Source organism: Entelurus aequoreus, linkage group LG21 (assembly GCF_033978785.1).
Source record: "Entelurus aequoreus isolate RoL-2023_Sb linkage group LG21, RoL_Eaeq_v1.1, whole genome shotgun sequence".
Classification (NCBI taxonomy): Eukaryota; Metazoa; Chordata; class Actinopteri; order Syngnathiformes; family Syngnathidae; genus Entelurus; species Entelurus aequoreus.
In genome coordinates this window covers 44,050,301-44,062,800 of record NC_084751.1, presented here as the reverse complement: position 1 = coordinate 44,062,800, position 12,500 = coordinate 44,050,301, and the positions used below count along the sequence as shown (strand labels likewise).

General features: G+C 33.5%; 1 protein-coding gene across 1 annotated transcript in view; it reads left to right on the top strand.

The window, feature by feature from the left end:
• The first annotated feature begins 10,848 nt into the window (after nucleotides 1-10,848).
• The window catches only part of LOC133638763 (dihydropyrimidinase-related protein 2), a 66,270-nt gene continuing 64,618 nt past the window's right edge, over nucleotides 10,849-12,500 (top strand). Inside the window, exon 1 of the mRNA XM_062031693.1 lies at nucleotides 10,849-11,420. Within this exon, the coding sequence (XP_061887677.1) occupies nucleotides 11,160-11,420 (261 nt within the window). The 5' untranslated portion in view covers nucleotides 10,849-11,159. The remainder of the gene's footprint in view (nucleotides 11,421-12,500) is intronic.

Here is a 12,500-nt window from a genome sequence, read left to right as displayed (position 1 = left end):
TTCAAAAAATGTCAAAAAGTCTGGATTTTTTTTTTCTAAGTGTCAAAATGTCTGGATTTTTTTTTTAAGTGTCAAAAAGTCGGGATTGTTTTTTTTTCTAAGTGTGAAAACGTCTGGATTTTTTCTTTGGCCTGTCTTAAAGGCTCCTGTTTGTCGGCTCACAGAGCAATTTTGGTCAGTTCCTTATCTGTTTTGAAGAAGCAGCTGTGATCCTTTCTGGGCGGGAGGGTCTGTTTTCGCTCTACATAAACTGAGTCTTTTTGTTTGAATGACCTTGGTCTAGTACCATCCTGTCTCTGGGGTCCTTTTTTTACTCAACATATATGTCAACCAAAAGAACTTGGGAGTGACCAGTGAGTTTTATTCCCTGAGAGGAAGACATTTTGCAGAGATGATTTATGAAAGTGGACATTTTTAAGTTCCTTCAGGACCGCTCCTAAAAAAAAAAAATGCGGTGAGGTTTATTGTCACTCGGTCTTCCGCTTGTGTTCAGCACACTTTGGCAGCCGTCGCGGTCCACAACTCTTCTGGAGCGCGTTCAAGTCCGCGGTTTTCTGCATGCCTGCCCTGGCATGACTTGTGGGGACTTCTTGTAAGAACTAAACCACTTCAACTCAAACCTCGGGGGAAATAACATCTTGTGGAGCAAATTACCAAAAACTTAGCACATGCAAACTTGACCGCACACGAAAAGATGATCTACTAAAGTCGTGAGCAGAAGATTGTCTCTTAAATGTTCAAATTAGACAACATAATCCAAGAGATTTTAACCCATTTCCCCATTAATTACTGTTTTAAACTAAAATGATGAAAAACCGAGATTGATAAAGTCACGGACTGACTGCCGCTAGCTCGCTAGCTTAAATGCTAACATGAAAACAATATTTTTTAACCCATTAAGAAGCAACATACCCCAATCTATACGTACATAAACACATCACTGTCTATATTTTTATGGTGCATTCAAGGACCGCTGAATAAAAGCACACCGCCGCCCGCCAGAAAGAGTTAAAACAATAAAAGATTAGCCATAAAAAACAATAAAATATTAAGACTAAAACTATCAGAGAATCAAAATAAAAAACGTGTAAAATATTGGCTTTTAACAGTTTATTTATTTTAGTTATTTAAAAAAACAACTTGGTCAAACGATTTCAGTGCGGTTATTAGTACTTTCAACAATAGCGCAATAATAATAACTGTAATACTGAAATGTTACATCCCTATTGTCAATACTGAAATAATAGAAAGGTCTATTCAGCAATATCATTTTACAATTTCATAGCTGCTGGATGGCTTAAGGAGCTGATTATTAAAAAAAGATGAAATAGATTTGCTGTCTGCTGGCCTTTTTCAAGGGTGTTTGTTTTTTCATACAGAAAATATAATATCTCTTATACTAAAAAAAATGAATTGCAATGTGAATTTTGTGATCCAGACGCAACATCGTGACGACCCCCTGAGCGCACCTTCAGTGCGCTAAATAAAGGTTCTATTGTCTAAACCGCTCCTCAATAAAGCCCAGAAAAGGTGGTGCCTTTTATATTTGTGTGCTGCATGTCCACAACATGACAAAATGCCAGGTTGGAGGAGGCGTGAGGTCAAGCACTCCACTAACTGCTGGTACCCTAAAATTACGACACTGAGAAAAAAATCCCGTTTTGACACATAGAAAAAAAAATCCCGACTTTTTCACACTTAGAAAAAATCCCGACTTTTTCACACTTAGCAAAAATCCCGATTTTTTGGACACATAGGGAAAAAAATCCAGACTTTTTGACACTTAGAAAAAATCCCGATTTTTTGACACTTAGCAAAAATCCCAATTTTTTGACACTTAGCAAAAATCCCAATTTTTTGACAATTACAAAAAATCCCAATTTTTTCACATTTAGCAAAAATCCAGATTTTTTTTGACACAGGATAAAAAAATCCAGATTTTTTGACATTTAGAAAAAATCCAGATTTTTTGACACTTAGAAAAAATCCAGAATTTGACTCTTAAAAAAAAATCCCGATTTTTTAACACTTAGAAAAATTCCCGACTTTTTGACACTTACAAAAAATCACGACTTTTTCACACTTAGAAAAAAAATCACGATTTTTTGACACGTAAAAAAAAACAGGACTTTTTGACACTTAGAAAAAATAGCGATTTTTTAACACTTAGAAAAAATTCAGACTTTTTGACGCATATTTAGAAAAAAATCCCGAATTTGTCACTTCCAAAAAATCCCAATTTTTTGACACTTGGAAAAAATCCCAATTTTGTGACACTTGGAAAAATCCTGACTTTTTGACGCATATTTAGGAAAAAATAGCGATTTTTTAACACTTAGAAAAAATTCAGACTTTTTGACGCATATTTAGAAAAAAATCCCGAATTTGTCACTTCCAAAAAATCCCAACTTTTTGACACTTGGAAAAAATCCCAATTTTGTGACACTTGGAAAAATCCTGACTTTTTGACATTTAGGAAAAATATCCCGACTTGTTGACACTTAGGAAAAAAAATCCAGATTTTTTTGATACTTACAAAAAATCCCAATTTTTTCACATTTAGCAAAAATCCAGATTTTTTTGGACACAGGATAAAAAATCCAAATTTTTTGACATTTAGAAAAAAATCCCGATTTTTTGACACTTACAAAAAAATCACGACTTTTTCACACTTAGAAAAAAAATCACGACTTTTTCACACTTAGCAAAAATCCCGATTTTTTGACACGTAGAAAAAAAATCAGGACTTTTTGACACTTAGAAAAAATAGCAATTTTTTAACACTTAGAAAAAATTCAGACTTTTTGACGCATATTTAGAAAAAATCCCGACTTTGTCACTTCCAAAAAATCCCAGTTTTTTGACACTTGGAAAAATCCTGACTTTTTGACACTTAGGAAAAATATCCCGACTTGTTGACACTTCGGAAAAAAAATCCAGATTTTTTTGACACTTACAAAAAAAATCCCGACTTTTTGACACTTACAAAAAATCCTGACTTTCTGACACTTAGAAAAAATATCCCGACTTTTTGATACTTAGGAAAAAACCCAGATTTTTTGACACTTAGGAAAAAAAATCCAGATTTTTTTGACGCTTAGAAAAAAAATCCAGATTTTTTGACACTTAGAAAAAATATCCCGACATTTTGATACTTTGGAAAAAATCCAGATTTTTTGACACTTAGGATAAAAAATCCCGATTTTTTTTTGACACTTAGAAAAAAAATCCCGACTTTTTGACACTTGGAAAAAATCCCGACTTTGTGACACTTACAAAAAATCCAGACTTTTTCACACTTAGAAAAAAAATCCCGACTTTTTCAGACTTAGCAAAAATCCCGATTTTTTGACACATACAAAAAAAATCAGGACTTTTTGACACTTAGAAAAAATAGCGATTTTTTAACACTTAGAAAAAATTCTGACTTTTTGACGCATATTTAGAAAAAATCCCGACTTTGTCACTTCCAAAAAATCCCAATTTTTTGACACTTGGAAAAAATCCCAATTTTGTGACACTTGGAAAAATCCTGACTTTTTGACACTTAGGAAAAATATCCCGACTTGTTGACACTTCGGAAAAAAATCCAGATTTTTTTGACACTTAGAAAAAAAATCCCGACTTTTTGATACTTAGAAAAAAAATCCAGATTTTTTGACATTTAGGAAAAAAAATCCAGATTTTTTTGATGCTTAGAAAAAAAATCCCGACTTTTTGACACGTAGAAAAAATATCCCGACATTTTGATACTTTGGAAAAAAATCCCGATTTTTTGACACTTAGGATAAAAAATCCCGATTTTTTTGACACTTGGAAAAAAAATCCCGACTTTTTGACACTTGGAAAAAATCCCCACTTTGTGACACTTACAAAAAATCCCGACTTTTCCACACTTAGAAAAAAAATCCCGACTTTTTCACACTTAGCAAAAATCCCGATTTTTTGACACGTAGAAAAAAAAATCAGGACTTTTTGACACTTACAAAAAATAGCGATTTTTTAACACTTAGAAAAAATTCTGACTTTTTGACGCTTTGTCACTTCCAAAAAATCCCAACTTTTTGACACTTGGAAAAAATCCCAATTTTGTGACATTTGGAAAAATCCTGACTTTTTGACATTTAGGAAAAATATCCCGACTTGTTGACACTTCGGAAAAAAAATCCAGATTTTTTTGACACTTAGAAAAAAAATCCCGACTTTTTGACACTTACAAAAAATCCTGACTTTCTGACACTTAGAAAAAATATCCCGACTTTTTGATACTTAGGAAAAAATCCAGATTTTTTGACATTTAGGAAAAAAAAATCCAGATTTTTTTCACGCTTAGAAAAAAAATCCCGACTTTTTGACACTTAGAAAAAATATCCCGACATTTTGATACTTTGGAAAAAATCCCGATTTTTTGACACTTAGGATAAAAAATCCCGATTTTTTTGACACTTAGAAAAAAAATCCCGACTTTTTGACACTTGGAAAAAATCCCGACTTTGTGACACTTAGAAAAAATCCAGAATTTACAAGAAATACTCTTATTTTAAAGACTCTTATTTTGTTAGCACAGGCAGGATGAAACAGCGCTTTTATTGTGAAGACAGGAACTGTGCGGTCAGTTTTTAGGCTTTTGACGGCAGGTACGGCGCGAGAGTCTGTTGAAATAAAAAGTGTTTCTCGCCTTCCTGTCGGTCATTTTTTCTTAATAATGATCTGGCAGCAGCCAGAGTCATCTCACAAGACCCTCGAGTGCCGTGAATGTCAATCAAGTGAAGAAAGTGACGTCTTGGTGAAGATGTATTTACGTAATGGGTACCACTGGTCTAGTTGAATAGCCCTGACTTAAAAGTTAGCCTCAACTACAAAATCTCATTTCCAGTGTGCAATCATTCATATTTTCTTTCATTTATGCAAAAGTGACCTATTTTCCCCAAACACAGTAAATATGAATAATTGCACTTCAACACAGTCTCCAGTTTAAAATCATATATTTGTTTGCATAAATACAATAATGTGTTATCGATGATCCTTTCTCCTCCTCCATCCTCAGCACATCTTCTTGACCAATCCCTAGACGGCGAGGCTCGTATAGCTCCGCCCACTGCAGCGGATGTGGTTACCATGGGTTACCAAGGGTGGTGGCTTGCCATGTCTCTGCATTGGTGCCTTAGTCCGCATGCTGCACTTCCCAGCCCACGTAAGAACTGTACTTCCGTCACGTCATTAGCGTCCAGCATGCGTGACTTTGTGTTGAAAATGCAGTTTTATGGCGGGAAAAGAGAGAAACCTGCAAGATGCTCATCGACTGTGTTGTACAAAAATGTCCGGTGAAATATCTGAGGTACAAATGTGAAGTCATCATGGCTGCCACACTGCAGGAAAGAGCTGACAAAATGTCAAATGAGACTAAAAACTAGCGGAATAATTTGTCCATGCTGCTCGTTATTTTACTGGATAAGACATGCTAAATTAATATTTGTATGTCCAGAACAGTGAATCTTAAAAATGTGGTACGTAAAAGTGGCTTAATTTAATAAAGAAATTAATTTAAATAATTATAATTATATATATTATAATAATTATATTGTAATATTAATTAATTATATTATATAATATTATTTTATTATATAAAATATTATATTAATTATATTATAATAATTATATTGTATAATTTTACATATATATTATTTAAATAAATGAATTAATTTATTCATTTAATTTAATTAACTCTAGTGGCACGTAAAAGATTCAATTAAACATTCAAACACAGTGTTACTGTTCAAACCTTGTGTAATGTTACAGTGGCCAAAAATATGAAACGTTAATTAATTTCTATATCAAATGATGATTTTATATAATATTATTATATTATTTAATATATTATTAATTATTATATTATATAATATTACTTATTATATCAATTAATTATATTATAATAATTATACTATACAAATAATTATATATATATATATATATATATATATATATATATATATATATATATATATATATATATATATATATATATATATATATATATATATATATATATATATAAATAATTTTATAAATTAATTAATTTAATTTAATTAACTCTAGTGGCATGTAAAAGATTCAATTAAATATTCAAACACAGTGTTACTGTTCAAACCGTGTGTAATGTTGCAGTGGCCAAAAATATGAAACGTTAATTAATTTCTATATCAAATAATGATTTTATATATTATTATTATATTATATAATATATTATTAATTATTATATTATATAATATTACTTATTATATCAATTAATTATATTATAATAATTATACTATACAAATAATTATAGTTTTATATATATATATATATATATATATATATATATATATATATATATATATATATATATATATATATATAATTTTATAAATTAATTAATTTAATTTAATTAACTCTAGTGGCATGTAAAAGATTCAATTAAATATTCAAACACAGTGTTACTGTTCAAACCGTGTGTAATGTTGCAGTAGCCAAAAATATGAAACGTTAATTAATTTCTATATCAAATAATTATTTTATATAATATTATTATATATTATTGTTATTATATTATATAATATTACTTATTATATTAATTCATTATATGATAATAATTATATCATATAAATAATTATAGTTTTATATATATATATATATATATATACATATATATATATATATATATATATATATATATATATATATATATATATATATATATATATATATATATATATATATATATTTTATAAATTAATTAATTTAATTAACTCTAGTGGCATGTAAAAGATTCAATTAAATATTCAAACACAGTGTTACTGTTCAAACCGTGTGTAATGTTGCAGTGGCCAAAAATATGAAACGTTAATTAATTGCTATATCAAATAATTATTTTATATAATATTATTATATTATATATTATTATATTATATAATATTACTTATTATATTAATTCATTATATGATGATAATTATATCATATAAATAATTATAGTTTTATATATATACATATAATTTTATAAATTAATTAATTTAATTAACTCTAGTGGCACGTTCAATTAAATAATCAAATACAGTGTTACTGTTCAAACTGCGCGTAATGTTACAGTGGCCAAAAATATGAAACACACTTGTTAAATAAAACCTCTGCCTTGTTTCTAATGGATGTGTAGGCCTACTATGCTACTGTATTTTAATGTTGGTCATTATGGTAGTACTTGTACAACCAAGTGTAATATATGTCAAATAAGTATTTTATTTTGCAAAGAAGCATTATTTAACTTACAATTTTCAAACCAAGCATCCTGGGAATGTTGCAGAATCTTTAAACACGATTTTCTATGTGGGGGAAACCCCAAAATACCTCGTTTGAATCGTTATTTTCTCCATAGAACAGACAAATACGGTATACTCAAACACGCTGCAATTAAGATTGTCATGTTAAAGTCAACGACTACAAATGATGAAATAGCTCTTAAAACTAGGGACATTTCTAGAAATGCCATTTCAAAAAATCAAGTGGCAAATAATTAGCGGTGCACAGGCGGAGGCTGACTGAGCACGCTGACGTGTAAACACAGATGAGCGGATGTCACATGTGTTTACGTGATGTCACTACTTGTTGTACCAGCCGGGACCGAGCCTGCCCACTCCCTTTCCTCCCACGCTGCCAACTTTACTCACTTACTACACCCCGCACTTTATCTCTGTCTGCTCAACATTTGCACTGCTGACCTTTACACTTTGTGGGCCACACACACACACACACACACACACACACACACACACACACACACACACACACACACACACACACACACACACACACACGCACACACACACACAAAACTCCAGCAGCCTCCCAGCCCTCCAGAGAGAAAGCCGAGTGGCAACAAAACTGTCTCCCGGCCGACACGTTGTCATGGAAACTGTGCTGACTTCCACAGTCGCTACTGCAGTGGCGGTTTTGGCTCTTTTTAGCGAGTCAGGAAGGGTTTTTCTGTGGATGTTGACCCTGCAGCACACACAACATGACTCTTATACCTCCTTAAGGTTTTGGACACATCCCTTGTTAGACTGCATGGGTGTTCCTAATGTGGCTGTAGAATCGTATCGCATTCATCTCTGAATCCAGACAAAATATGCACACAAAAAAACAAAAAGGTTGCAGTGCATCTTGTCAGAATAATTGTATCTAAGTTATCACAAAACTTTGTGTTACATTAAGTTCAGCTCGCCCTGCGAGAGGACAAAAGCTGTCTTTGATCCTACCAAGCAAAATGCTTGTAAAACTCCACTGTGTAGGATGGGGAGCGACATGAGGGTGTCGGTTTCTTTGATGTATTGTAATCCGCAGGAAGATTTTGTCTTGACCCGAGATCTACAAAGCGGAGAGGAGGCAGGGCCTGACCCCCCTTCCAGGCACCTTTTCTTTGAACTGTTTTACGACCTTTTCTTTGAACTGTGTTGTAACCAAAGGCGATAGCCGTTTACGACCCCCCTCCCTTAGAAACAGCTGTTGCCATGTGATCAGGGAAAGTCCAAATAAAAGAGGAGGCGTACAATCTTTCGTCAGAGCGTGGGACGACACTGACACTGTGCAAGGGTACAGTGTCTAAGCGTTTCTCCTCAATTGAGCTAAATTGAATTATGTCTCTGTTTAATTCCTTGCTTCTTTTCTTATTTAATAGATGTCATCAGTGTTTGAACCTGACAATTACAGCACTTTTTTTTCCCAAATGTTATGTTTCAGCCTTTTTTCAAAATGGAATAAATAAATTTTTGTCCTCAAAATTCAACACACAATACCCCATGACAATGTACATTTTTTATTTATTTATGAAAACAAAAAATAGATTAAAAACATGTACTATATTTTTCCAACTATAAGGCGCTCTTAAAATCATTTTTCCCCCTCAAAAATCGACTTATAACCCGGTGCGCCTAATGTACGGAACAATTCTGGTTTTGCTCGCCGACCTTGAAGCTATTTTATTTTGTACATGGTGTGACCAGTAGATGACAGTCACACATAAGAGATATGTGTAGACTGCAATATGACTCAAGTAAACAAAACCAAAATTGTATATGCTCCATTGAAAATATAGAACATTACACACGGCATTCAAAAATCAGTGAAAATGTTTTAGTAGGACTTTGGTAAGCTATGAAGCCACACCGCTTGATGGATTGTACTGTGCTTCAACATAGGAGTATTATTATGGTGTGTGTATAAGGTAAGACATATTATCTGGTGTTTTGTTTGACAATATTATGCAAAAACAACTTTTCTTACCTTCTGGTACCTGCTGATGTGTACTAGGGATCTGCATAAGTCCTGAAAAATTGGGGCCGTCTGCCTTTGTAGTCCCGTGCCGACCCTGTAGTCGAAAAGTTTCTTATTTTCCTCTATCTTCTTGTTATGGGACATTCGCTGTTGCCATTTCTAATATAAAGTAGTGTAAAGTTCTTACAGCTTGTAAGAACATAAATATATATATATATATATATATATATATATATATATATATATATATATATATATATATATATATATATATATATATATATATATATATATATATATATATATATATATATATATATATATATATATATATATATATGTCTTAATTAGATTAGCGTAATATGTGTGTGTGGGAAAAAATCACAAGACTATTTCATCTCTACAGGCCTGTTTCATGAGGGTTTCCTCAATCGTCAGGAGATTGAGGATTGAGGAAACCCTCATGAAACAGGCCTGTAGAGATGAAATAGTCTTGTGATTTTTTCCCACACACACACACACACACACATATATATATATATATATATATATATATATATATATATATATATATATATATATATATATATATATATATATATATATATATATATACATATATATATATAATGTATATATATACAATATATATATGTATATTGTATATATATATAGTGTGGGAATGTGAGTGTGAATGTTGTCTGTCTATCTGTGTTGGCCCTGCGATGAGGTGGGGACTTGTCCAGGGTGTACCCCGCCTTCCGCCCGATTGTAGCTGAGATAGGCTCCAGCGCCCCCCGCGACCCCAAAGGGAATAAGCTGTAGAAAATGGATGGATGGATGGATGGATATATATATATACAATATACATATATATATATATATATATATATATATATACAATTTGTATATATATATATATGTATATTGTATATATATATATGTATATTGTATATATATATATATATATATATATATATATATATATATATATATATATATATATATATATATATATATATATATATATATATATGTATATATGTATATATATGCAATATACATATATGTATATTGTGTATATATATATATACATACATCCATCCATCCATTTTCTACCGCTTATTCCCTTTGGGGTCGCGGGGGGCACTGGAGCCTATCTCAGCTACAATCGGGCGGAAGGCGGGGTACACCCTGGACAAGTCGCCACCTCATCGCAGGGCCTACACAGTATATATATATATATATATATATATATATATATATATATATATATATATATATATATATATATATATATATATATATATATGTATTTTTCAGTATTGTTATTATTATCATTATTATTATCAATATTACAGTAGTATTTTCAGAATGTGCCAGTCCATCACTTGTGGTGCTGAAAGGACAGCGCCCTTCTTCAAGATTCGGCCGTGACTTCCGGTCAACCCTCCGTGCCCACGTCCACCGGAACCACGTGGTACGCCACCCTATCGCACGCCATTGATCGCGTCGCTCACTTTGTTGTAAAATAATTTGACAATTTCCGGCACGAAACACGGACGCCCATCTTAGTCGACTCCGGTTATTTTATATCGGGCTTTTATTTTGACAGGGTAGACGCCCGGTGTGTGCCTCACTGAGGAAGACTTGACACATCTGCTCGCCACGCTCTTAGAAATAAAAGTGCGCTACAGTATTAAACATATTTTTTCCTCAAGGGTGGGGTTATTCCACGCGTGCACGGTGCTCCTATCCACCCCCCCGGCTGTAGTCACGCCGCCCCCACCTGCAAGTGGACCTTCTCAAGGCGGTGGCCGTGCAGGAGACGCTTTTTTTCTGTGTGCAGCAGCAGCAGCATGTCGACCACCGGCGGCTTTTTGAACAACATGGGCTCCGACAGCCCCTCCAGGCCCCGCCAGCAGTTCTGCGGGATGTTCTGCCCGGTGGAGGGCTCCCTGCTGGACGGCAAGACTCTGGACCTGGACGCGCTCTCGGCGTGCAGAGGCAAGCGGGACAGTCGAGTCATCGACCGGCAGAGCGACGTCTCCCAGCCCAAGAAGGTGGAGATCCGGGAGAGCACCGGCAAGGAGGCCCTGCAGAACTTGGGCGACTATAAGGTACTTAAAAAAAAATACAAAATAATAATTAAAAAAACCCTTTCATAAACACCTGCACAATGGACAAGTTAGCCAGACTACATTTCCCAGAAGGCATTGCGTTGCAACAGCAGATGGATGCATGCAGAGCTGGGAGGGAGTGGTTGCTTGCATCATCGTGCATTTTTTTTTTTAGCAACGTAGGGTGTCATTGTCAGGAAATTCTCATGGATTTGGTACTTTCAATTGTTCAAACAAAAACAAAAAACATTATAGGAGACAAAGAGTATTATTAGTGTCGTCAATGTGAGTGTGAATGTTGTCTATCTGAGGTGGTGACTTGGAAAGTACCAATGATTGTCTCACACACACACTAGGTGTGGCGAAATTATTCTCTGCATTTGACCCATCACCCTTGATTACCCCCCCTGGGAGGTGAGGGGAGCAGTGAGCAGCAGCGGTGGCCGCGCCCGGGAGTCATTTTTGGTGATTTAACCCCCAATTCCAACCATTGATGCTGAGTGCCAAGCAGGGAGGTTAATGGGTCCCATTTTTTATAGTCTTTGGTAGGGATGTGCGATAATGGCTTTTTGCCGATAGCCGATATTGTCCAACTCTTTAATTACCGATACCGATATCAACCGATACCGATATCAACCGATATATGCAGTCGTGAAATTAACACATTATTATGCCTAATTTGGACAACCAGGTATGGTGAAGATAAGGTACTTTTTTTTTAAAAAATAATAAAATAAGATAAATAAATTTAAAAAAAATTATTTAATAAAAAAGAAAGTAAAACAATATAAAAACAGTTACATAGAAACTAGTAATTAATGAAAATGAGTCAAATTAACTGTTAAAGGTTAGTACTATTAGTGGAGCAGCAGCACGCACAATCATGTGTGCTTACGGACTGTATCCCTTGCAGACTGTATTGATATATATTGATATATAATGTAGGAAGCAGAATATTAATAACAGAAAGAAACAACCCTTTTGTGTGAATGAGTGTAAATGGGGGAGGGAGGTTTTTTGGGTTGATGCACTAATTGTAAGTGTATCTTGTGTTTTTTATGTTGATTTAATAAAAAAAAC